Source organism: Jatropha curcas, chromosome 5, assembly GCF_041381405.1.
Source record: "Jatropha curcas cultivar XTBG-Jc1 chromosome 5, XTBG_Jcur_1.0, whole genome shotgun sequence".
Taxonomy (NCBI): domain Eukaryota; kingdom Viridiplantae; phylum Streptophyta; class Magnoliopsida; order Malpighiales; family Euphorbiaceae; genus Jatropha; species Jatropha curcas.
The window spans coordinates 25,958,857-25,986,402 of NC_143155.1; the positions used below are offsets into that span (position 1 = coordinate 25,958,857).

General features: G+C 32.1%; 5 protein-coding genes across 6 annotated transcripts; 2 read left to right on the top strand and 3 right to left on the bottom strand.

Moving 5' to 3' along the window:
- Nucleotides 1–210: 210 nt before the first annotated feature.
- On the top strand, nt 211–971 carry AGP26 (arabinogalactan protein 26). The gene has a single exon (XM_012227270.4). It carries the CDS (start codon nt 313–315, stop codon nt 751–753), a length of 441 nt encoding a protein of 146 aa, XP_012082660.1. The 5' UTR covers nt 211–312; the 3' UTR covers nt 754–971.
- Nucleotides 972–1,172: 201 nt separating this feature from the next.
- LOC105642447 (protein NETWORKED 3C) lies at nt 1,173–4,463 on the bottom strand. The gene is made up of 3 exons (XM_012227271.4): nt 4,308–4,463; nt 3,734–3,877; nt 1,173–2,185 (listed from the first exon to the last, which is right to left on the bottom strand). The coding sequence occupies exons 2-3, from the start codon at nt 3,828–3,830 to the stop codon at nt 1,410–1,412; spliced, it is 873 nt and encodes a 290-aa protein (XP_012082661.1). The 5' UTR covers nt 3,831–3,877; nt 4,308–4,463; the 3' UTR covers nt 1,173–1,409.
- Nucleotides 4,464–6,563: 2,100 nt separating this feature from the next.
- Nucleotides 6,564–11,711, bottom strand: LOC105642448 (sodium/hydrogen exchanger 1). Its single transcript, XM_012227272.4, has 15 exons — nt 11,499–11,711; nt 11,087–11,288; nt 10,825–10,943; nt 10,647–10,744; nt 10,405–10,464; nt 10,016–10,062; nt 9,728–9,922; nt 9,405–9,451; nt 8,950–9,016; nt 8,713–8,813; nt 8,481–8,582; nt 8,122–8,260; nt 7,984–8,046; nt 7,482–7,565; nt 6,564–7,114 (listed from the first exon to the last, which is right to left on the bottom strand). Exons 2-15 carry the CDS (start codon nt 11,258–11,260, stop codon nt 6,785–6,787), a joined length of 1,626 nt encoding a protein of 541 aa, XP_012082662.1. The 5' UTR covers nt 11,261–11,288; nt 11,499–11,711; the 3' UTR covers nt 6,564–6,784.
- A 2,708-nt stretch (nt 11,712–14,419) lies between these two features.
- Nucleotides 14,420–18,741, top strand: TLP3 (tubby like protein 3). Of its 2 annotated transcripts, XM_012227273.4 has the most exons (6): nt 14,420–15,393; nt 16,586–16,673; nt 16,895–17,024; nt 17,104–17,283; nt 17,483–17,965; nt 18,354–18,741. In XM_012227273.4, exons 1-5 carry the CDS (start codon nt 15,043–15,045, stop codon nt 17,952–17,954), a joined length of 1,221 nt encoding a protein of 406 aa, XP_012082663.1. In that variant the 5' UTR covers nt 14,420–15,042; the 3' UTR covers nt 17,955–17,965; nt 18,354–18,741. The 2 variants fall into 2 exon arrangements, with proteins under 2 accessions (XP_012082663.1, XP_012082664.2); XM_012227274.4 differs by lacking the exons at nt 14,420–15,393; nt 16,586–16,673; nt 16,895–17,024 and having other exon boundaries at nt 17,091–17,283; nt 18,337–18,741.
- Nucleotides 18,742–19,251: 510 nt separating this feature from the next.
- LOC105642450 (uncharacterized) lies at nt 19,252–20,238 on the bottom strand. Its single transcript, XM_012227275.4, has 2 exons — nt 19,808–20,238; nt 19,252–19,578 (listed from the first exon to the last, which is right to left on the bottom strand). The coding sequence occupies exons 1-2, from the start codon at nt 20,041–20,043 to the stop codon at nt 19,482–19,484; spliced, it is 333 nt and encodes a 110-aa protein (XP_012082665.1). The 5' UTR covers nt 20,044–20,238; the 3' UTR covers nt 19,252–19,481.
- Between the last annotated feature and the right edge of the window lie 7,308 nt (nt 20,239–27,546).

The following is a 27,546-nucleotide window of genomic DNA, read 5'->3' on the forward strand; positions in this document are numbered from 1 at the left end:
ATAAAACGCATAAAACCATTCATGTGATCCTATTCACAATCTGCATATAAGTCTTGTCCCTTAGCTAGAATGCAAAGCTGTATTCACAAAATCAGGACCGATAAGCTTATGCCACGTAGCAATTACAGCCAACAACCAGACCTTCCCATCAAGAACCACCCTTTTTAGCCTTAATAATGAACCTCCTCATAATTCTCTCATAATAGCTAATTCTTTCCCTCTCTCTCTCTCTCTCTCTCTCTCTCTCTCTCTCTCTCTCTCATTTCCTCTTTCTCTGCAGTCTGCACATTTATTGAAGTTGATATTAGGTGAATGATTTTATCATCATTAATGGCTTCGTTTTGGTCATTCTTGACAATGTTTATTATTTTCATGGCATATTTTGCTTCACTAGCTTTTACAAGTCATGTAGTACATGTACAATTTTCTACTATATCAGCAGCACCAGCATTTTTACCTGAAGCTCCTCTTTCTTCCCCACCAACTTCAAGTTTGTCACCAGACATTGAGCCTGTTTTCCCTACAACGGGAGTGGCAGTGCCTTCTCCAGCTGAATCATCACTACCCACTATTCCTTCAAGCCCAAGCCCTCCAAATCCAGATGTTATTCATCCAGCGCCAGGTCCTTCAATGGCATTTTCGCCGTCTGGGTCTTTACCAGCTTCTTCTGCTACTTCTGTAAACCAAGCTGCTGTTTATTTTCTTGGTTTGCTGTTGGTGGTGTTTTCTTTGATGCAGCTTTCTGCTTTTTAAGGTACTATTACTATTGTTGGACGCTCCATTCTTGATTGTTGCTAGTGGTTTCACTTTCTTTTTTCTTTTTTTTCCTGTTTTTGATGTCTTTTTCTAGTATATAATAGTGTGACATATTGTGGGGTTAGGTGAAATTGAAAGCGTGCCATTGTTGTGAGTTTGTGACAGGATAGTGTCTTCACAAACAATAAATAAATAAAGTTGTAGTCTCGATTCAATTTCTTTTTTTATAGTTCTCTGTTTCTTCTGGTTTTTTGAGATTAATTACAGAAAGAAAACGAATCTCTGCTAAAACTGTAAATTTTATGTTTTATATTTTTGCTTGTTCCTTTCCCAATCTTTTAGAGATTATGCACCCATTTATGGATTTGTTTCTATGAGACAATTGAACTTACACATTCACTGAAGAGGCAGTGATATAAAAACACTGAATATGTTTTACCTGCGATTAAAATTCTCAAGATTACATGCCTAGAAATATTGAACTAGTATTAACGATAGCTATAAATTTAGCATGCTAAAGATTAGTCTTACATTGACTTCGTAAAATAGAGTTCAAAAAAAACTATGTAATGACTATCTAAATTTAGCACATGATATACACACTATTCTAGATATAACCTGTCTACAAGTATTTGTTGGCTACAAACTTATATCTAAACAGCTACTAAAGTGCCTCGAGAATTTGAAGATCCGTTGAAAAGCTTCCCTGCAAATATATCCTTCAATTTCTCGAACTCAAAAAGGCTCTTTCTCTTGGTCTTGGGGGAGTCTCTGGCCACACTCTTCCTTAGCTCCACATTCTCTAGCTTAAGCACATCTACAGCCACACTGAGCTGTCTTATAACTTCTCTCTTCTCTTCATCTTTCTTGAAAAGTTGATCCCTCTGAACTCTGTTCTCTTCTTTGAGTCTTTCTATTTCTTCCTGCAATTTCGCCATTTCTTCATTGGAAACTGCACTTGAAACTTCTATTACTCTAGTTTCTATTTTTTGTTCTGCTTCCTCAACTTCTGGTTCCACAACTTCGCCCATTTCTGCGTCAAGTTCAGTTTCATCTTCCAGCTCAGGATCATCAACTTCAGACTCTGCGGAGTCTTCTGGGTCATAAGTTTCAGAGCTGCTGTCACAAGATTGATCCATCTCTTCCATTAACTTCTGGGGCTGACATTTGGTGTAAAATGGGGACTCCATTGACTTCTGGGGCAGACATTTGGTGTAAAATGGGGACGCCAATGTTGTTAGGAGGCGATTTGCGGAGTCAGACTTCAGTTGATCATATCGTTCTGCTAACGAGCGATATGTCCTGTAAAAATCTTCAACCATGCTAATTAGCTCAGGTCGTTTCTTGTAAAACAGCTCTGCACGTTGGGAAAAGGAATCTGCATCTTCCTCTATCAGTTTCAACATTGCCTTCGTCTTCACGTCTAGCTCTGATAGACACAGATTTTAGATACCACCAATCAATCATTTAATCAAGATAATAGTTAAAAAATTACTCATTGAAATAAAAAATCTCAGAAATGTTAGATTGGAAATACCAATCCTGGGAAATACCAAAAAAAAAATGCATTATTAAACACCAATTTAGAACCTTGGCATATTTATGACAGTCACTCATGCCAAAACATATCATGACTAGTTCAAGTATATCAAACTAAATATCAAGGTTTATGTATGTAACTATCGACATCCCAGGTTGACTAGGACTAAAAAGAAATGGGAAAGGAAAGAAAAAAGACTCATTAAGTTAGTTTATCAAAGGGGTCCATGCAGGAATAAGAAAATTTAAAAAGAGTGCATGACCCACCAACTTTCAGAGTTCTCAAAAGTAATCTTCATTTTATACTTCAGAAAGGTTGGTTTACGTTTAACTAAATACCAATGGGGTCCATTATTAGGCTATAACGAATGCTTTTAGAAATTTAAAAATGATAAATAAACCTTCAGAAGCAATTCCTAAGTAACTTATAAATACAAAAAAAGAAGACAGTTGCTAGTGACTTCAAGTGCCCTCCGCATCAAGGACCTGCCAGACCAGGATACCAGGCCATCCACACTATGATATTTGCTAATGGTCATCAAATCACAAACATAATAATAAGTTGATAACTTGTATCTCCTAAATCTTTATTCTTTTTGTAGTTAAATTTTAACACTTCTTTGTATAATCAAGTCCTAGTATTGTTATTTATTTATTTTCGAGTTTATCTGAATAAATAGGACTCGTTCAACAAATTTTAGGACCAGATATAGCCGTTACCCAAATCCAACCGCAGAAGACCCTCCTCAAGGAGAGAAGATATGGCCCACATCATAGTGTCCAGAGGTTCTCTCCCAGTCAGTATAATTCCATTTTCAGTTGCCACTGTTATCCTTTCTCATCTAATTTTAACATCTAATCTATTGTTATGCAATAGCGTCCACTTTATTTGGTAGAACCTTCCTCTCGAATCCAAGAAGTGACAAGAAACTATTTCTTGGAATAGTGCCCTACGGTTTCTGCATAACAATTAACTAAAGAATTGTACCACTGTAGTTTCTTAATCCATCAAGATCCAGCGGCCATATACTACAATTTTTTTCATTTTGCTATCGGGAAACCAAATTTACAAAATTAGAAAACATATACCAAATTGAATCCATTGACTTAATCTAACCCCAACAAGGTAACACTAAGACCCGTTCTTTACTAGTTACACTGGCCAGTCAATTTCTAATAAGAATGGCACTGAAAGACAGGGAATTAAAAGGAAAAAAAAAAAGAGTAAAAGAAAAGGAGCTAGATTAAAGAAAAAATTCAAAACTTCAGATTTTTTTTTAAAACACACGCATACTCCCAAAACTGTCAAGAATCAAGAGAAAGCGACCCAAGATTTCAAGAATCAAATGCAAGACAAACCAAACACAAACCAAGAACAGGAACCACAGCTTTAAATAAACAAACGAAAAAAGAAATATGGGTTCAAAAAGCTTTTCACCGCCAAGAGTAGACTGTAGCCAGGGAGAGCGCCTGAAGCTATGGTGACTATCAAACCACCACCGATGTGACGTTTCCTTCTTTGTCATCTCCATCATCTCTTCTCTTCTTTTCTTGTTCTTGATTTGATTACCCTCCTCCTTACCTATTTTATATAGAACAAGACAGCAAAAAATCAGGAAGCTCATCAATTTCCGTCCTAATCCACAAAATATAGAGCCGAAAATCGCAGAAAACAAGACAAACGTTACCGCTTGTACTACTGGTTTTATTGTTAAGTACAAAAATGGGGTAAAAATACAGTTATTAAGTTAAAATGTCCGGGTTAGTTTAGTCATTACACCACTAAAACCACAGAGGGAAAACTGCAATTTTGAAAACGCCAAAGCAGTTGCCTGAAATGAAGTTTTTACCAAAATTCAAAATAAGAAAACAAGAGACGGAAAATCCGCAGCAAGTTAGGGAAGAAGAATAGCCATATAGACAGTTGAATAGTCAAATGGAGGTCAATGAATGGAAGAAAAAAAATTGCAGACATCGCAGAAAAAATGTAAAGCACAGATAAGGAAGTGTACCCGAGTAGTCTTCTTTTCTTCTAATAAGAGACGACAATGGAACCTCTTTCTCTCCCTCTCCTCCTCTGTTTTCTCAAAGAAGCTCACTGCTCAGTACATTTGGCATAGAATGGAGAAAGACTTGAGTTCTGACGGAATCGTTTAAATAAAAACACAGTTTGTTGGAGTTTCCAATTAGCCTTTGTCTCTATTTAGTTATTTTAATTATGTTTTTTGCCAATAGGAAATAGGCACGTGTATGAAAGCAGTGTTCAGCAGATCGCCATTTTATATTACTAATCTGTGGCGCTTGGATTGCACATCTGGCTCTGAATCTAACGGTAAGAAACTGATCCAAATATTTAAAAAAAAAAAAAAAAAAATAATGAGAAGGATGCAGCTGTGAAAGATGAATCACGCGGAGCGTATCGCTGGCCGCAAAAGAGAGCGGGAGCAACGGTCGAAATATTGGTCAATTACACCTCAACTTGCCTTTGCGTGTTTAACTAAATTTGGTAGGTTCATTATTTTCTCTGCACATTATATGCCAAATATATGCTCGAAAATTAACTCCGACTTTTCTTTTTAAAAAATTCGATATAAATTTAAATTTTATTTTAAAATAAATTTAGGACATGATTGATTCTTTTATTAAAACTAGTTTTTTTGAATGTGTGTTTTAAGTTATTTGTAGACGTTGACTTTATATATTGTGAATAAATATAATTTCATTTATATATAATTTTTATCAATTTTTTCTAATAAATAATTTATATTAAAAATTTTAGAGCATTCACAAAATAAAAAATAATATTTTTAAAATAATAAAATAAAAATTATATAACTTTTTTAAAAAAATTTTATTTAAAATAAAAAACTTTAGGAAATAATAAAATTATTAACAAGGTATATGTTAACAAAAGGATCTCTAACTGCTTTAACAGCTCTTAAATTTTATATAAATTGTAATGTTATGAATAATTTATATTATTTAAAATCTAAAAGCATTCACAAAATAGAAAAAAATATATATTTTATGAAATAATAAAATAAAAAAATAATAATTAAATAACTTGTTAACGAAAGAATATATTTTATAAATATATTATAATTTAACAATCTAATTTTCATAAAAATAAAATTACTTATCAAGCAATTTAATTTTTTATAATAATATAAATTTAATTAACTTAATTTTTTTGGATATAATATAGAAATATAAACTATCTATATTACTAAAATATGAAAAATCAATATTAACTTTCATAATTTATCAATTGAAATAATAAATTTTTATTACTGAATTAATGTGAAAAAAAAAACTAAAAAAAATTATTATTTTATACCAATGAATTTTCTATTTTACAAAAGCATGAAGAGACCCATTATTAATGCAATATGCATAGTGAGAAATCTATTTTTTGTTTTTTGTTTTTGTTCCGTTAATCTCTAAGACGAATTAAGAAAATAACAACACAAATCAACTAAAAAAAATTAATTTTCAAACTAAGTATTTAGAATATGAAAAAATAAAGTAAATAAAAATAATTAAATAATTAAATAAATAAAATAAAGAGAAAATAAGACATCACGTGATAAAATTTTCTCAAAATAAGGATTAACTTAACTTGCATTATTATGTTTTAAATTTATATTATAGAATAATTTATATAATATTAATTTAATTAAATTATATTTATTTTTTCAACGAACTAAATTTAAATCTTTAAATATATTATATTGTTACCATATTTAATATATACCTTATATCTTATTTAATATAATTTCTTATTTTATCCAATAAAATTCAGATTTAAATAGAAAATGAGCATCACCAATCAAAAAACTTAACATCTTTTTTGACTAAACTTAAAACGGCAACAGAAACAAAAATTTGAAATCTTGAAAACTCTGTTTGCATTTAGAAGCTAGCTAGCTGGAGTCCAAAATGAATGTCATAGGGAAAAACAGGCTTTAAAGAATGCCCAAGTGACGGTGAAGCGCCTAAAGTTGCTTGGAAACTTTGAACTCTAAGCAGTTGACAAACAAAAGGCCTATATATTTTTCAGAATTCAACTCGAAGGGACCCCATAAGCTTCTCCGCATGACTTCAAATATCAAAGAACCAAAAGATGCAGAATAATACAAACAGCAGCCAAATTAATATAAATGCAAACTAGTTGAGATCGTTTCAAATGTCCACTCTGATCAAATTATTATCAATGCAAATAAAAATTTAAGTCGAGAACCAATTTTGAAATACTTTTTGTAAATACATTTTGAAGGGGAATTTTAAAATCATTTGATATAAATCTTGTAACCTGCAAATTACTCTAATCCACAAGGATTAAAAATGTTAGCTTTGGAAATGCAGCCTCCAGTTTTCAAATTTGGCGCTCAATAGCACTTTTTTCAATTTTGTCTAACTATTTACAAGCATGAAAAACCCTCTTTATTCTATCTACTCGTTATATCCTAATTTCCTGTACTTGTTGCCATTAGTGAAGACTCCCCTCTGTTGGTGAACCAGGAACATATGGCGTAAATCCTCTTCCACCAAACACCGGACGCATGAAAGAATCATCGAATTTCCGCCAATAGTAATGGACAGTGTAAGTTGGGGTTAGAAGCATGCGTAGGCTTGCTGGACGATGAATAATATCACCAGAAGGATTACCATCACCGCTCATTTCTGATTCTAGATCTTTTCCATTAGCAATAAGAGGTAAATCAAGAGACTTTGAGTCCAAGTAAGCAAGCAGAGCATGGCTTGTGTGTTTCTTGGGTAACAGCAGCCTTATAAGAGGCTTGATCACTAATCCGAATACCTGGAAAGACAAATAATTAACCATCAAAGCACACAAGACCAGGATTTAAGCTTAAGATAATCAAATTTATCATTCTCCACAAAAGGATGAGCCCAAGTTACAAATTCAATGTCCACCATTAAGTGAGCTTCATGCTCATGCCAAAAAACTGATAATACACACTAGTATGAAACCTTGTCCATCCAAATAAATATTGTAATAATCAAACTGCTATTATACCAGGCCAGTTGGTTACCCTAAATAGCATATCTTGTTATCTACTAACTTATATTGCCAAACTGGACAGTATGCTTTCCTATATATATACATATATGATGAATGCATTATTTTCAGAGAGAAAATTTTGAACCAGGCTCAGGTTTCTTACCACAGTACTAAAAAGAACAACCGTGATGGTGCTGGTTATCATGATCGCATTTCCAGGCAGTTGGGTATGCCCTGACTGGGTAAACTGCATGGACGTCGCAAATACAAAATTGAATGCATGGTAGCATCAAATTTAAAAAAAAAAAGCCAATAACATCAGAATCAATCAATTTATTCTTAGCTCTGTGTATCATTTCAGTAAAGTTTTGTGTAACAATATAAAATTAGAATAATATTCTCATGTATAACAGAGAGTGCAGCAAAATCTAGATGCAGAAACCAGGATAACCAAACAAAGTGAAAGACACAAAGAGAACTCAATTCCTGGTACTATTCTTGTTTAGACTTTTCAATTTATTTCAGTAGCAGGATCAAACTACAACTTCCATAGCATTAAGAGCAACAGAATGATCGGCTTGGCCAACTTTTAAACTGATTGTCCTATCTATGTCTCTGTTAAACGGAAAACATCCTAGACTTATGAATCTTTGCCAAATATTTACCTGATTATAAGCAAGTGCCATAGATACAGCTCCTCGCATGAGCCCAGCCCACCATATTACAACCTGTTGAGTTAAAAATTAAATTATTTGTTTTCATTGGGATGAAAAACACTAAATTATGGGACAATAAATGCCTACCTGCTGCTTTAATCCAATTTTGTCACCTTGAGACTTCCTGGTCAGGTTGGATATAAAAGATAAAGGGAATATAAAAGCAGCTCTTCCAATCAGAACTAGCCCAAGAAGAATTGAACTCACACCAACTGAAGTACCAGGACTGTGAAAAGCAAGTGCAGAGTCAATACATGCTCTTTCCAATCAGTAAATTACAAATCTCAAATTATTTAGCACTCAAATTATTTAGCAGAAGGCAATAATAAGAGATCTTAGATAGTATTAATTTTATTCCATTGATAATATTTAACAGTGAGGAGCAGAAAAAATGTAGCAAAGTTAGAGATTTGAAGGAACTATCCTTGTGAACACTGTAGGATTACCTCTTGCTCACAATTTTCCACTTCTCCATGTCCAAAGCATCCATACCAACATAGAGAAATATGTAAATTTCTGCAATAAATGACAATGTTGCAAAAGAATGTCTGCAGAAATAAACGAACAGCAGATGAATTTTAGTAACATGGAATCAATAACCCACAATGGGGAAGAACTTGACATTATGAACCAAAATCAACTTCTATACTGAGGAACTATATAAAATATTTGAATTACTTGGTAGTGACTCTTGAACTTTCAGTTACATTATGCCAGGTGTAGTGAGACATGACAATCCCACAGAAAAACACAGTGAGGATGGCACTTAAATTGAACAGCTGGATGACAAATAGATTTGCACAACAATATCATTAGAGCAGGAACAAATATATAATATTTGAAAGTAAACACAGATTTTAACAAAAACGTTTATCAGGATCTAAGAGTTTCTTAGCAAATCAATGGAAATCTTACTTCAGCCATAATATATGAAAGATAAGCCATGAGAATCATCAGAGCAACTTCACGATCAGTAGAGTGCCTGAAATTGTGCATGATTTAGCTCATTCAGTTTCCAAAAAAAGTGGAGAAACTTATTGTAGATACTCCTTGACCATACCATACAATTTCCTAACCATGTAAGTAGCCAGATATATGCCACAATTTCATAAGCATAATACGCTATTTCTTACTCATGCAAAGTTCCAGATAAATTATAGTATTATGTTTCAAATGAACCAAACTTCTGTGTGATTTTCAAAATGAACAATATAGCAAAGTCTGAATATTAAGGATAAGGAGGGTTGCAAATCCTAGGCAACCAAGCCCCAGAAATAAAACCATCAAACATTTATCTAAACCTGGAGGTTTCATCTGCATATCTGAACGACAAATCAAGGACAAAATAATTTACTATCCCTTAAAAATACCTTCCAAAATATAACTTCTTTATGATGTAAGCACTTCCTAATCCAACCTGAAAGTACAAAGAAATTAAGTTGGAAGATATTTCAAAGTTCACAAAAGCATCTGGCATGCGCAATTGATGCATTCTAGAACTTAATACAAAATAACAGTAGTTATAAAATGGATAGAAGGAAAAAGGAAATTTGCTAGTAAAATGAAGGAAAAATTCAAAACACCAATTAAATGAAGCAAGATTAAGAAAATGCCCGCAAAGGAAATGAAAGTAAAACACGGAGATGCAAATAAACATTAAACAAAAGCATATCACAGAGAGAGCGCAACTCACTGCCACCCCAAGAAATGTGCTTGTAACAAACAAATATAAGAAATTGCCAAACAGTTGCACAGCAATACTTGAGGTTATGTGGGAGAGGTCAAATCGCTGGATCGCATTGAAAAGCACAACAACTGTGGCATCATTTACCACACCTTCCCCAAAGACTAGACTGTATAGCAAAGGTGTTTCTTCCTGATCAAGCACCTGTCATATCAATTACAAAAACTCAGCAAAGTACATCATGTTAATTCTTATTTACTTCTCATCGTTAGAAAGAGAACTTCAAAGGTATTATACCTGCAAGGTGCAAACAGAATCTGTGGCAGAAAATATTGCCCCCAGTGCTAAAAGAAAGGAAGGGAAAATATAACTAATGAGTGTGTAGCAAAAGACAATATTATATAAAGCAACATGGGTTTCAACAGCACTAAATTTTCATGCTTGTAATTATCACACATGTCATGATGTCAAAGCCAAACAGCAGTATATGATCTAGTCCAGCACCCAAAAGGGGCACAAAGGAAGTAAAGAGATGTAATTCCAAAATGAAAAAGGAAGGAGAAAAAGTTGGCTTCCCTTCTTGAATAGGTCCAGGACAATAGCTGCATCTAGGTGTAATATTTCCCTTGTATAAACATATGTGAGAGAACACACATAATTCTACAGAAACTAGAGTGCGAGAGTACCTAGATAATCCACTGTATCCAAGAAGTCGATATTTAATTTTTTGAATAACTTTGCTGAACCTGAAGCAACGGCAAATAAGTTATGGCCATGATAAACTAAAAATCCTTGAAAGAACATAAGCCAAGTTGTAGTATATCACGTGACTTCACAGTTCATTCTTGAAAACATGAATGCACGTAATGACTAACAAGTTACATCAAGAGTCCTTGAAATACAGTGCGTCCAAAGATTCGGAACATACCGACTGATATGATGATAAAGGATATTAAAGTCCCAACAGCACCAAATAACACGATTGTCATAAAGTTTCTAAAAAACTGCTTCTTTTTAACCTGGAACCTGTTACATGCAGGTGCAAAAACACCAAATCATCACCCTTTAAGCACATAGGAAGGGAACAGGTAAAACGCATCACTTACCCGGCATTAAAAATGATAGGTGGAAGAACATATATAAAGAAAAGATGTTCATCGAATAGAAAAAGGTGTGAACTTTTTCCTTGAGTAGTTAGGAGTATAATAACCCCAGTACAGAGTCCCTGCAATCAAAACAGCCAAATAATCATCGACCTCCTTCCATATCCACAAGTTCACCTAACAATATCACAATTAAGGCAATAAAATAAACTTCAGCATCGTAATCAAAAGCCAACTGTCTCAACAGTAAAACAGAGCAACTCACAATGGCAAGGGCAGTAATTGACTCATTCATCCATCGATTCTTCTCAAGAAGATGACCAATGATAATGCAAGCACAAATAAGTGTAACAAACAAAGTTATAGAATCAACATGGACTTCATCGGATCCTGATTTCAGCCCCAATCTCACAACCAGCGATCCCAAATTGAAACCCATTTCACCAACAATTGGACCAATAAGTTCACTGTTTTGAACACAGAAGTCAGCAATGATAATAATTAAAACAAAAATATAGATTTGAGTAAAATACCAAATGAACCAATCATCGAGTCTCTATTTTAAAACTGAACCAAAATAAAAGCTAACAAAAATCTATCAGTAAAAATAAAAAAACGAAGAAAAAAAAAAAAAAAGAAAGCTTAAGGGCTAAGACTAAGAAAAAGCAGAACCTTACCTTGAATTTCCACCTAAGCATCGTACAGGAGAGAAATTAGGATTGGATTTTGATGGGAGAGATTTATTCCAAACAAACAACAAAACCAAGAGAATTTTTGATTTTTTGATAGATAATTTCGAAGGAGGGAATCAAAAGAGACGAGTTCAGAGCGCCACCGCGCGAAAGTAATGACGAAGTTTTTACTATGATATGCTCGCGACTACTGAATTTCATGAATGCGTACCGTCCAATTTATCAAATCCCACTAGATTGTGCTTTGTGGGGCGGTGATGTAAAAAAGTACCTCGTCCTTATTTTTGTAGACTCCACGCTAGTAATGCCATTGCCGCTTTAGAAAGGAATTGAGTTGTCTTTTGTTTTATTCTACGGCGGGTCGTTTAATTAATTCCCATGTCAACGACAAAGTAATCGTCAACGGTTTTTTTAGTACCTCTTATCTTTCCATGTTTTACCTACCCGTATTTTTCTATGTTTAGGTGATTTATTTTATTCCATTGCTATAAAATATAATATACAGATTAATTACTTTATACATTTTCAAAAAAAAAAAAAGATTAATTACTTTATACAATATGAATTTCCTTTCTCTTAATGTATTTATTAAGAATTTATTAATAAATCAAATAATAAATTTTGAAATGGACCAAAATGGAAACTTACAAAATGAAATTACTTTATTTTGAGTTTTCCACCTTATCTCGTGGTGTTTGTTTGATATTAAAGAAACTATTGATGATGTAATATAATAATATATTCAAATGCAATTTACCATAATTTCTGTTAAATTAAATAACAAGAAACAATTCAATTTAACTTTACACTTTTTATCAATTCTTCAAATTAAATGTACTATCATAATTTTAAAAAATTTTTAATATAAAAAAATATAAATTCGCGAGTTAAAATATATATAATGACTTCCCAATAATAGCCCCTAATAGAAAAGTATTTCTATTCCTTAATTATTTTTATTAAAATAATTAGAATTTTCATCATTCATTCTTAATTCAAACCGGTGCATTTAGAAGGCTCAAGTTGGTGTAATGGGTCCCATTTTTCGATTATTATATTGTAAATTTTAAATGTTATTTGAATTTAATGTATAATATATCCAATTGTTTAAATTGTGTCAGAAGTACAAAATTCATTTTAGAGTAATATCGCGACAATCTATGAATTTTGAAATATTTTTATTATCAAATAAGCTTTTTCAACATAGCTTTATATATAACATTCATTGTAGTTGGATGAATTTATTCATGCCAATTATATCAAGAGGGATTATATTAAGAGGGTGCACATGGGATTGGCCCCCAAACTCTTTATAGAGACATAAAAATAAAAATAAAAATGGAAAAAAGTTAAAATATTCCCTGATATAAAAAATAATCTATAAAGGGATTAAAAATATATATATTATACTAAATTTTTTTTTTTCATTTATATTTTTTTATTCCAATGTATTAGATTTAAAAAAAAAAAAAAACTACTAAAATTGAGGAGATGTTAAGTTCAATTGTTGCATATAGTTGATAATTAATTTATATTGAACAATTAGCTATATGTGTTTATTGTTGATTTTATCAGTTCAATTCGAATCAAACTGAATCAAATCAAATAAGTAAACTAATTTTTTTTTTTAAATAAATCTAATCAAATTAAATTAAAATAATTCAATTCAATCGATTTAGTTTGATTTTTGTCTATTTTGTAACGGTTTAGGGCTTAATTTTTGAGGTTTATAAGAACAAAATCCAGTTGAAAAAATCTGTGTTTTTTTATAAAAATTAAAATTGGTTTGTACATGTTAAAAAATGAATTAAGCTCATCCAGTTCAATCAATTTAAATAGAAGATTTAATTAGCTGATGATTTCATTAGTTGCATTATTAACTTTACAAATATAACTATTAATAAAAATATTTTATAGTACAAATACCTTTTTTTTAGTTTCTAATTTTTTATTTTAATAAAACAAAATAAATTAACTATTAATTTTTTAGCGTGTGAATGAATTATCCAATTATAAATTGATGCGAATAAATCTTTTAACAGTAAAGAATATACCGAGCAAATTTTAGAAATTTATACTTTGAAAAAAATTAATATTAAATTATATAAATCACCAAAAGCGAATGAGATTATTTTGTAATCCCAACTCTATATTCTTAGAGTAAGATTTTATATATTATATTTATGTCAATTATTTTGGAGAATGATTTTTTCCTACATGGTTAAACTACTCTATTCCATTCACTTGGGAAACTATGTTGAACTTCCATAAATAATTTTAATTTTTTTAATATAACCTAAAATACTTTCAAAATAAATTTAATTTTATTAGAATTATTATAATGTGTAGGAAAAACTTGAATATTCAATCACTATCACGAGCTAATAGGAAAAATTTAGAATTATATACAAATCAGTGTGCTGCATCTTCAGGGTTCGAACCCTAGCCTTAAAGGGTCGCTCTCATGATGGTCTCCTGCAGAATCCGAATAACCGACGGTTTAAAAAAAAAAAAAAAAGTTGTGTTTAGGACAAAACATGAGATTATATGTGTTATGCAAAGTCCGGTTAAAACAGGAAAATGGAACCAAACTAATATAGCTAGGTTAACTTATTCGGTTTTGATTTATAATTTTAGTTTTGGTTATAAAAATAATAAGCTTATTTTGTCCAAAATTGAATTGACGCAATCAAACTGACCTGATTGATTCGGTTTGATTACAATACAATTTTAAAAAACTTTAATTTTGGAGTTTTCCGGTTCGATTTTGAATCAAGCCGACCAATTGCACGCCACTAGTTCCATGTCAGTGTTTAATTGCCTCAGGTTTGTAGTAGGATGGATCAATACATTGGGTACATAGTGGGAAGTGGGAACCCAGGCGCGCAGATAGATGGAATGCAACTATTGGATAGGAAAAACGGGGCCCATCCAAAGTAAATTCTGGTCTTCTCGGCCTGACCCCCCTGGCTCCATGACAGACACGCACATCACAGCGCATACCAAACCCTAATCTCTCTCTCTCTCTCTCTCTCCACTTTAATCCCTTGTTTAACCGCAATGTGCTTCAATGCCCTATCCCAAGTCCCGATTTTACTTCCCTCCAGATCCCTTTGCATCGTTGTTCTTTTGAGGTTTGCTCATCCCAATATCTGTACACTTCATTAAGTTATTGGAAATTGTGGATGTGGATAATACTGGTTTATGTTTCAATGTCCTAATTCTCTCGGATTGTGGAACTGTAGATCTGACTGTGTTTAGTTATGTGTTAATCCCCTTTTTGAAGATGTGTTGTTATCGATATTCACATTTTTGGGGCTGAATTAGCGGGAATAGTAACTTGCTTCCATCTAAAGTATAGATTTATAGCTTTTGAGCTTCTGGGTATTTTCTGTCAGTGCGATTTTTGTCTACGTAAATGTGACTGATAAGAATTTTCTGAGGATCGGACATTTGAAGATACTTTTTTTTTGGGGGGGTTTTTTCTGAGGGCCTTGATTCTTGAGAGTGGAAAATTTCAGGGGTAAATATGTCTTTCAAAAGCATACTTCAGGACATGAGGGGTGAGTTTGGGAGCATGTCTAGGAAAGGGTTCGATGTGAAATTTGGTTATGGGATGCGATCCAGGTCTCAAAGAGTGGTTCAAGATAGCTCTTTTGTGCCTGTTGATGCATTTAATCAGAGCTGTTGGGCTAACATGCCGCCCGAGCTTTTGAGGGATGTACTAATGAGAATTGAGGCATCGGAGTGTACTTGGCCATCTCGGAAGAATGTGGTTGCTTGTGCTGGTGTATGCAGAAATTGGAGGGAGATTATGAAAGAAATTGTGAAAACTCTGGAGGTTTCTGGCAAATTGACGTTTCCGATATCCTTGAAGCAGGTTTAATCTTACCCCTCTTTTAGCTTTTAAATAACTTCATTTTCTGTTATTTTTGTGTTTAGCAATTTTTGTTCCATATCTTATCTTTATATTTTAACTATGTTGTGATAATGTTTTATGATGGATTGCTGAATTTTGGTGTATCAATATGAAGGGAAAAATGGCGCAATAGCGTTTTAAGGGCAATGCCAACACAAATAAATAATTGCTTATAAAGATGGTGTCGAGTAATTATTGCCTTTTTCCAATGCTGATCATCCTAATGTGATGCATAGTTTAGTTGAAAAGAGTATTTATTTATGGGAAGCTGGGTAGAGCTAGGACTAGCTTTATACTTGGAGTGGCTCTTCTCTAATATTCAATAATGCGCAGAATCATGTCACTGTGAATTTCTTGGCTGAAATGTAGACTGCTTAATTTATTTATTTATGTTTTCAAAAGCATGATCTCAAACTGTGATAAAAATACGTGTTATGCTGTAAGAATTTTATTTGGGAAAACAAATTTTCCCCTATCTTACTTTATATCTTTCTTATTTCTGTTAGTTGTCTGCATAGTATATTGCTCATTTGGTTGCTTGCTATCTGTTTGTAGAATTTCTCCTTTGACATCCTAACAATGATATGATTTGAATTCCAAGTTTCTGGACAACCCACAAACAGAGAGGGAAGAACATGAAGTCAAAGTCTGTCATGTGATTTTTGCTCTTCTATCACTTCCTTCCCCATCACCCCAAAAAAAAGCCCCACACCCATTTTTTTAATATCACTAAAGCTATCCAGGTCTAGATTTAAATTGGTGAATGAGATGCTTTTATAGAAGCAATGCGCACTTCTCTCTGATTTCTCTTATTAATTTGGAAGACCTGTTATAATGGGCTCCAATCTCCAATAAGAATCAGTGTAGAGCAAGGAATGGCTTTAGTTTTATTAGCATGTGACAATAGTGCTGGATTGTCACACTCATACTTCTATCAGTTTTAAATTGATACTCTTTCAATGATTATTGAGTCCCCTTCATGATCATGAAGTTTTTCGCTTTTCTTAGGTGGTTTAAGGTGCTATGAATAGAAACTATTTAAGGGTGTCAATCTTTTATTGTAAACCTGTAAATGAAAAATTTTAACTTCAGTGGCACTTGTCCTTTCCTCTTACAGCTAATGAAGAAGTCCTTGCGTTGTTTTGTTTTGCAGCCAGGTCCCAGGGATTCCCTTCTTCAGTGCTACATCAAACGAAATCGTAGCAACCAAACATATTATCTGTACCTCAGCTTAAACCAAGGTGAATACCTGTATCCCTTTTTCTCACTTTGTATGAGTTCATTTGAATGTTTTTGCTTTCTATTCCTGGAGATGAGCGTGGCTGCATTCAATTGAATGCAATTTTTCGGATGGTTATTTTCCCTATTAACAAGTTTGGAGTGTAGTGTCCTCTTTTGGTTTGAGGATTCACTTTAAGCTCCTAGCATTGAAATGTTTTACTTATATACTGTGTATTGTCAGCTTCAAACGATGATGGTAAGTTTCTTCTTGCTGCACGGAGGTGCAGGAGGCCTACTTGCACAGATTACATTATCTCTTTAAACTGTGATGATGTGTCTAAAGGGAGCAGCACCTACATTGGAAAGTTGAGGTATTTTCACCCATTAGATGGTGGTGACTGTTTTCTCGTCTTTAAGTTGAAATTTATGAATTTATTTCCCTCACAACAGATCCAATTTTCTGGGAACCAAGTTCACAATCTATGATGCACACCCTCCAAATTCTGGAGCCAAAGTTTCTAAAAGTCGCTCCACCAGGATAGTTAACATGAAACAGGTTTCTCCTAGGGTCCCTGCTGGGAACTATCCTGTGGCCCATGTCTCATACGAGTTGAATGTCTTGGGTTCAAGGTAAAATGAGGTGTTTCTCAAAATTTCTTCTTGTTTTCTAGGGAAAAAAAAAAATCTTATGCAACAGGAAAGTAAATACTAAAGCAATTGTGGCAAGTATAGTTATCTCCTCTCGCTCTATGGAGGATGGGTATTTATCTTGTTGGTTATCATGTTATAATTTTCTGAGTTCCAATTTGTGTGATATTTTGGAATTCAGAGGTCCAAGGAGAATGCAATGCGTTATGGATGCCATCCCTGCCTCTTCAGTTGAGCCTGGAGGAGTGGCCCCCACCCAGACCGAATTTCTACATAGCAATTTGGATTCCTTTCCATCACTTCCTTTTTTCAGATCAAAATCCACCTGCACAGAGAATTTCCAATCTGGTCCTTTGACTGGCTATAAAGATGGAATGCTTGTTTTAAGGAACAAGGCACCTAGGTGGCACGAACAGCTCCAGTGCTGGTGTCTGAACTTCAATGGACGGGTGACAGTTGCTTCAGTTAAGAACTTTCAGCTGGTTGCTTCTCCAGAGAATGGAGTTGGCAGGCAGGAGCATGAGAACGTTATTCTCCAGTTTGGAAAAGTGGGCAAAGATGTTTTCACAATGGATTATCAGTATCCTATCTCAGCTTTCCAGGCATTTGCGATATGCCTTAGCAGCTTTGACACTAAGATTGCCTGTGAATGACAGACGAGCAGGTGTGAATCCAGTGGCTTACTTGAACTCACCATTTCTGTTTTCATATTAAGAGACCTTTCTGATAATATTGATGATGCTCTTCTGAACCTGCTCAAAATTTCTTTTATTTACTTCTGCACTTTTATTGTCTTTTATGCACATGTTTGTGGCTGTGATTGTTTGATAAACTCTTCATCCAATAATCGCATGTCAATCGATTAACTCTCAACCTCATGGTTAACTGCTGTAATTTTTTTTCTTTCGAATGAAATGAATTCTGTGGCGTCTCTTCACATTGTATTGAATTTCAGATCAATATTGATGATATGGCTTTGGGCATTGTTTTCTTATCTGTATGAAATGATTGAAGTTCGTGAATTTTTCCTAACAGGTGTTCACATGGTGCAGGAAAAGTTGGTTGTGGAAGCAGTTGTAGGTTTCTAGCTCTATGGCAAGGGGCATTCTGCAGTAAAGCTTCTGGGTAGTTCAATCTCCTTACTTCTAATCACGCTTGAAGTATTAGGACTTTCACTTCTTTTTTTTTTCATATTTTTTCTTCTGTACATATTAGCCCTTCGTATTATGAGCCAAATGTGCTCCACTCTGTAGGTAATGCCATGGCTGACAAAACATCATCTCTTGGTTTTGTTGAATGTTAGCTGCTCGACACCTTAACTGGGAGTTGTTGCATGAGTTTGCTTGTAATTTTCCTAATCCAGGGCTGTTGTATCTTTGGATGTTGTATTTCTGTGTATTGTGTAGCTTTGAAAATGTTTCCCTTAGCCAGTTGGTCATACACATTTGTGTTGGTGTTCTTGGTAGAATGTCACTGCATAACTGCACAGATTCATGGCTTTGAGAAAGGTTAACCATTTCGCTTTTCCTCTTGGTCTATGCTGGGGTTGGTGCTGTTTGTTGGACCAGGAAAAGGCGTGTTCTTTTTATGACTTGTGGGGTAATTTCTTTGCAGTTCACATATTCATTGCTCCTAGAAAAGAAAGTCAAATCGAATATCATTGAATCTTAAGTAAATTTTCGTTCTTTTGGACCTCAATAGATCCTCAAGTTCTTTGTGACGGTGAATTCCATGCGTAAGAGAGAATAATTATAGAAGCTTTGAATCAAAATGATATTGGAGTATAATTATATTATCATCACTATAAGATTATGAGTTTAAATTTTCATTTTAAGGATTGAAGGAATGAGCTGAGAATCGAGATATCTGATCTTCCAATGAAGCTAAGCTATGTTAATAAATAAAACCAACCTGAGCAGACTTTTTAAGTGTAATCATGCACGGCTATGGTAAGTAATATTACTTCCATTTTTCTTTTTCATCCAAATACAAATTATACAATCAGAAATTACAAATTAAAGGGTGAAGAGAAGAGCCTTCAAACCTCTGACAATACAATACTGATGAACAAATAGAAGAAAAGAAATCAAATAGGTGTATGTCTTTTCTCTTTTCTGCTGTGAGTTTATAAAATGCGCAAACGTTATTCCATCACTGTATAGATAGAATGAAGCAGGTGATCAGAATCGAGGGGGTCCACCAGGAGGAGGACCATATGGACCACGAGGCCCACCAAAGCAATCTTGTAGCAACCAGCAGCAGCACAAGCAAGACAGTCTGCAATTACAATTAGAAATCCCAGTTTATTGTCTCTTTCTTTCTGAAATCATAAAACAAATTTGACATTTGCTGCTTTTAATTTAATTTTATGAAAAGTTCAATTCAATATTAACTAAATCATATTTTATTATTTATACATGAATTTTTAAACTTTAAAGAAAGCCTTGCTGATGTAGAAAAGGAACAAATTATATGTAGAAAAAATAAAATAAGAGAGGCTACTTACAAAGAAGATACCATACTGCATAAACCATCAGCAAACCCTCCGAAAAAACCACCACCCCAAGGTCCTCCAAATCCAGGACCCGGACCCCATGGCCCTCCAGGACCCGGACCCCCCCAGCCAGGACCGCCAGGACCGCCAGGACCAGGTCCCCAGCCTGGGCCTCCCGGACCGCCTGGTCCAGGTCCTCCAGGACCTCCTGGTCCAGGGCCTCCAGGACCTCCTGGTCCGCCAAACATTGGTACCTTCTTACCTTGTTACTCTACTGTATTGAATTATCTCAGCCACACTCTAACACAAGGAGTTCTTCTTGAGCTTGGAAATGCAAAATTTGGAAAATAAGATCCAACGAGAAGACAATCACCCCAAAAAAATTTCCTTTTCTTTTTGGTGGACTTGAGAAACTAGTGTTATTGAGACAGAGGAAACGTGACAGTTCCTTAGCATTTATATAATAAGAAAAAGAAAAAAAAAAAAAGAAGCAACCAACATTTCTTTCAAAGGTTCCAATCTGACCTATCATTCAAAACCTACAAGACTGTAGCTACTATTCTTCTCTCAACTACCGTCAAACAAAACTAACACAATCACATTTTTTATGCCTTACCCTCTATTCTACATTTCTTTTGCCAAGAGATGGAGAGGAGAATACTGTGCTTAAAAACTTACCAGCTCAATTATAAATCTTAAAAAATAATATTTTATAATTTACATACTATTATTTAATTATAATTTTAATATTACAATTAAATTATAAAACTAAATGACTAACACTTGAACTAAATATAATGATGACTAATATTTATATCTAGTATTAAAATAAAAAATTATATTTCAAAAATGTCAAAATTTTAATAAAAAAAGATAAATATTGTTAAAAATCAATTAGGAATTTTTATATTTAAATTTAAATTTTTTTATCAAAAATATTAAATCACGAGTGCGAACAACGTGTACGATATGCAAGGTGTTAGCTTGGCCACGTTAAGTTAAGAGTTGGTTTGATTTCTTTGGGGTCTTCCTCTCCTTTGTATCCAATAAATAATAAATAAATAAACCTAGTTTATTTAAATTTGTGTAATTTATTGGGCTTTGGCCCAATAAACAATACATATTCAGGCCATAGCCTTTCTACAATGCATTACGGTTAACTAGAGAAGAATTGGGCCGTCCATGTTGTCCCTAAAAGGAGCAAAGGTGAGTGTGTTCTGCTTGTTTTTCTTTTTATTTAGGCTGGATTGTAATCTGTTCTTCAGGAGAAATTTTTTTTTTTTTTTTTCCCAAAAGTGAGAGGAAACCTTTTCATCTGCCAACAATAAGGAAAGTTTTCCTCTATGGTTTGTAAAGGAAAGGAAAATTTTCTGTCATTTCTTTTAACTTGTTTCTAAAATGACAAAATATTTTTAGAAATATCATCGTCCTTAAATTTTATTTTGACTGAATATAATAATTTTATACATTCAGCCTTGTGATTTCATGCGATAGTGCATAAAAGTTTCAAGTTGGCAAGAAAGAAAAGAAAATGGCAGCCCATTGACATCATCAGAAAATGTAAAATGCACAGAAATGGGCCTTTCAACTCGGACATCAATGTCAGCCTCTCGTCAAAAAGAAAAAGAAAAGAAAAGAAATGGTCCCCAAACAGCAAAACGTTTGGACATATTATTTGTCGTTGGTTTGGTGGTCCATTCCATTAGATCAATGTCCAAAAACAGGTTAATCAATGAAATTATTACAGCCATTGGATCAGGCTTTTGACAATCTGGATTATTTAATGAACCAAAGAAAGGCCCATGACAAAAACTGTTCAAATGCTACTCATGGATTTGATATCTCAATTCTTTTGGTGTGAGAGATCACCAACTAGTGGTCCCCCCATTTGGATGTTACACTTATTTATTACCATTTCCTCAAAAACAGAAACCCAAATTTCAAACCCAATTCTTGATATTTCATTTATTACTGGTTGTACTCTTGTTTCTTCTTCCTTCATTTTCTCAAACTATATGTGTCTGTTCAAGCCTAACCAATCTTGGTGCTAGCAGATTGGAGGTGAATAGCCACTTTATTAAATGACTCCATGTTCAACTACATGTCTCACAGTGTTAACAATGTCAATTCAGATCTTGACGTTAGCAGTCTTCTTCCAAAAATTTATTATTCCTTCCTATCCAGAATTTTAGAAAATTGATTAATATTCTTTATTTTCTAGCAAATGTTGACTTCTGAGTTTTAATCAAATGAACAGAAAAAAAAAAAAAACAACGAAGCATGCTAAATCTAAATTTATCATACAGTGGATCAATTTATTTTGAAAGAAGCTTTTAGAAAATACATGTATATACCGTAGAACATGATTATTTCTTGATCCCTAATTTGTTGGGGGCAAAAAGCTATCAATGAACCAACCCAGTTTATTGATTGATTCTTGATTTAGACCTAAACCTAATTGGCAAAGGCATGAGTTTGGTTGGATTATGCAAATTGGATTTGTCTATACCTTTTATCAATATTTAATTATTCTAACTTGTTCTTCACGTGCCCAAATAGGAACAAAAATTTAAATATATGCATGTGTTGTTGTTTGAACAAACCCATTTTCATTTTTCCCATGACTAAATTTTCAGGCCACCTTCATAACCTAATGGATAAACTTATCAGTAATTGCAGATAATTAAGTCATGGGTTTATATGAAAAAATAATAAAGCAATTTGCCCCTTAATTTAATATTTATCAACAAAAATCGATCGCTTCTCCTTATTAATATTAATATTATATTATCTCGTGAATTTATAATATAATATTAATTTATTCTTGAAATCTAATGAATAACATCATTTCGACAATAGTTTGATTTATGATTGATATCAGTGAATGTTGATAACCAATGGACACCGTTGGTTATCCCTACATAAAACACAATATGTCAAATCTGACAAATGGCTTCTCCTTATTACATGTGACTGTGAATTGATTTAAGCAAAGTCTGAAAGAAGCCGACCTCTATTTCTTGAGTCTCCATCTCTTTGCTAAGTCACGTTGCACATAAGACATACATACAAGTCTTTCATTCAGATTTAATTATTTGCAGGTCACATCTATTTATTTATCATCAAATTTGACTTTCAATAATTGTCCTTGTGTTTTTTTCTTTAAATCCTAATAAAAAATTTGCGAGGAAAAAAAAATTAAAATACCTCGTTATATTAGAATTTCATAATGAAATTTTTTTTGTGAATTAACTTGTGTTTTTTAATGAAAATCTTACTAACTTCTGTTGATCCAAATATCCAATTGTATGGAGGAGCCCACCCATTCTGAAAAATACTAGACTGAATGTTAATACCCATATTGCCACGTGGAGTTCCATCTTGGAGAAAGATTAGGTGAAATAGCAATTTCTTTTTAGTTACGTAAATGTAATTTCACACGTTTGCATTGATGAGGATAATACATGTACCTAAAATAAAAATTAACAAATTGTCAACTCGAGTATTATATCATTATTAAGAAGGGATTTATAAGCAAATCAAAAGCGGACACGCAAGTTATCATTACATCAAAAGGGCAAAAGAGCTTACGGTCGGTGACGATCGCTGTCGGAGCTTTTTTTTTTTTTTTTTTCAAATTCTGTTTACTTATTTAGTTAATTGAAATTACTAACTCATACTTATTGTTCAGTAAAATTATTGTTCCACTCCAAAAAAATATGAAGAATTAAATAATATTACTATATTAAATTGAAAATACGAAATAATTATAATTCTATGAATAATAGAAATGAATTTATAATTTCGGATTTAGTAGTAAGTTTCTTTCTTCTTGTTTTTTTTTTAAGAAAAACAAAATGTTGCCTAACAGAACAGAGACATAAAGCTAACGGTAGCTCTTCATTTATTATTATTATTATTATTATTTTTTAAAATTTTGGGGTCCACTTCCTCGCCCATTAACTTTTGTGGGTTTGGTCTGGCTTACAATTCTGTCTCTATTAGGAGAGAGTCATAACTAACATGTAATCCTATGCTCCAACGTCCCATCACATGTGCGAGTGGTCCAATTAATTCCGGTTCATACACCACCTTACTTAATTCGAACCAAACCGGCTTTTTCATAGCTCAACATTCCTACTTATCTAGGGCTCTGTATTTTGCCCAAAATATATATATATTTTTTAAATTATTCTTTGTTGAAACAACTAATTAAAGGGTTTTTATTTATTTTTTAACAATACTAATTAGAGTTAATGTAATTATTTAAGTTATATAATAATAATATCGAAAGAATAAGCTGGTTATAAATGCATGCATGCCAATTAGCAACTCTTTTGGATTAAAAAATATTAACATTTCACTCTTACACGTCTCCAAAAAGAGGAGGGGCAATGCTTTTATATGGAAAAGTAAAAGAGAGGAACAAACTTAATCTAACGAAAATAATTAACTTTTGGGCATAACTTTGCTTTACTTCAACAAGTTATTCCTTTGATACCATTTTTAATTATTTGTCACTGTCTTTTTCAAAATTACAATTCAATTTCAAAACTTTTCAAATTACATTAATTAATTATATGCATTACATTCAAATTAATAGAAAAAAAATTTTGAAATTTTGTAAAATGAGATCCTAGTATGTCAAAGCAGGATCTTCTAATGATTGGGCTCACGCTTTCTTTCTAACAGCTCTCACCTAACTTTAGACTAACTCAAAAGGCAGAACCTATATCAATATGCCATCCAAAATACCCTCGTAGTTGGATATAACTTCACTCCCACTTGCAAATTAATCTCTAATTATAAATTAACTTTTTTCAATTTTAGGTGATTAATTTGCATACTTTAATAATAATTATTATCATATCCAGTTTTGCAAAACCATTTTAACTTTTTTTTTTTCTTTTGCAAAATAATAAGTATTTTTTTATATATTATATAAAGAAATAATGATGCTTGTAATATTTATAGATTGTAAAGATTCTCTATGAAGTGGGAGCCATCTAATCCAGTGTCCCTCTCAATCTCATTGTTGCTTATTCCCTTTCAAGCTATAGTCAACAAAAGTTGGCCTGAAATCCTCCAATTGCTTTTTTAAGTAGCTCTTATCGGATTTTTTCGCGTAGCATTTTTTAGTTAGTACAGATATATTGGGGAGGTTTGATATTCCAAATTTATATGCTTGGCTGTGTTAAATTTTTTCAGAATTTTAATGATAAAAGAAATTTTTGCTGATAAAAAAAAAGTAGCTATCTTATTGGCTTCCCAGTAATTATTAGCTATAAATGTTAATTAATTTTACATACAAATTAAAATAATTACATAACATAGTTACATACAAATCCTTGGCAACATCAGATACAGTACTATTAATGATGTTGTATGTTTTGGAGGTAAGCATAATTGCCTTAGTAACATCAAATTAAACCTTAAACTATGATTAGTTATTAATCAAACAATTAAGAAAGTCATTAATTAGTATTATTAATACCAATGTAGGTATAGCTTTCCATCACGTGCAGCTTTACTTACATCATTTGATGTACAAGAAAGTCTTTGGATTCATGGTTTACAACAAGGAGATAGTAATAATTAATTTATAATTCCGCTCCACATGTCTCTAAATTAGGGGCCCCCCAATTAATTTTTATTTTCAAAATGAATTTTACTTTTTATTGCAAGCGACTTTTTTTTTTTTTTGATTTGTTTGAATATAAGATTTAATTTTCATAATTAGTGATTTCTTTATTGAAAATTCAATTTGATTAACACTAAAAAATTTTGATAAAATAATTATGGTTTAAGTGGTAAAATATATTTAAATTTAACGGATAAAATATAAATGAAAAAAAAAAAGAAATAAAAAGTTCCTTTGCTTTTATTAGAAGTAGATTGATACATTTTCCAATTTCCAGCTATTACATGTTTGGCAGATTGTATAACACGGAAGCTTCAAAAAGCGTGTATTTGTTGAAATTAAAATGTGACCCCTAAAAAGTAAATAAAAAAAACTTAAAAAGTGACCAATGGAAAGCGTGAAACGACACTTCCATGCGTTAACGCTTTAACAGCTTCTTAACGTTTTCCCCTCCCACTCTTTTTTTTTTTTTTTTAATTTTATTTTTTTAAGTTTTGCATATAAATACAAATCTATGAACCATGCATTGATTTCACTCTATTATGGCTCATAAATTTATTTTAATCTTGTGCTTTTTATAAAAAATCTTCCTCGTCTTCATTTTTTAATTTAATTTATTGAATATTTTAATTTATAAAATTAAATTTATTAAATATTTTATTTAATTCAAAAAATCAAATTGATTATGTATTTATTGGATAGTTTAAAAAATATATATAAAAGTTATCGTAACATCAAATTAGAAGGTAGAACGCTCTTGATAATATATATATATATATATATATATATATATATATATATATATATATATATATATATATATATATATATATATAAAAGACATTTGGGCATTTAATAAATTTAATAATCAAATTGTAGCCTTTTCAATTTAATAAATTATCTACAATAGTTTTTAATATTTGCACCAATTCTAATTAATCATAAATGGAGCCTACCTTCCAATTTTGTTTTAAACTTACCTATCTACCTTTTTTATACTGTTGCGTGCACCAATTACACCTATTAAACATCTACTCCTTCTATCCATAAAAGCAGATTTTTTTTTTTTTTTTTTTGTCTTCACACAAAATTAATAACCTATTTTCATATTTTTTTAATGTATTTTTATTTTAATATTAAATATTACTTTCAATAAAAAATGAAATGGGAAAGTAGTTGGTATTAGGACACATTAAATATTCCCTCCGTTTACAAATATAAGCCGTTTAATATTTTTTTTGCGGTTATTATAAAACAATCAAGTCCCTTAGATTAATAACAAAACGTTTTTTAATTTGAAAAAATTACCATCTATCTCACATCATTTATAATTAATATATAAAGATAAAATTGAAAAATTTTCATTAATTACTACTTAATACTCTCAAAATAATTTTAGATAAAAAAAACTCTAAAACGATTTATATTTATGAATAAAAGAGTAAGAATATATTAGAGAATTAAACAATTAACTTTTTTAGAAACGAAAGTGACATATTATATACGAAAAAAGGACAAAGAAAAGTAAATTTATATTTTTGAAAGGAAACAATACTAGTTAAATAAAAATTAGACATTATAATTCATTTAATCATCTTATTTTTTATTTGGAAAATAAATTATCATTAAATTAAAAAATTACCTATGCATTAATGCATATAATTTATTTATTTAATTTGTTCATCTTATTGATCCTTGGAAGCAGCACATTTCACGTGTGGGCTGCTTATTATAAAAATATAAAAATAACAAAACCAAGCAAAGGGACGTAATACATTAGTATAAATAAAGATATGTTATTAAATGGTAATTAATTCAGCATTAATCAACGCAAATAAATACTACTATGATCATCATTATTTCCCAAAAAAAAAAAAAAAAACAAATTAAGCTGCAGGTCAGGTGGGCGTATGAAACACCCCGCATATATATATACAGCAAAGTCCAATCCATTCCACTCGAGGGGAGGAGAGATTCCCGGAGAACCGTGCGTGGGCTTAATTATCAATTCTCTTAATTAATTAATTACATCTTAATCACCAATTCTAACTCCTAACCAATTAATAATTACCTTTACGTGCTCGACAACTCACCTTCTTATTACTTTATT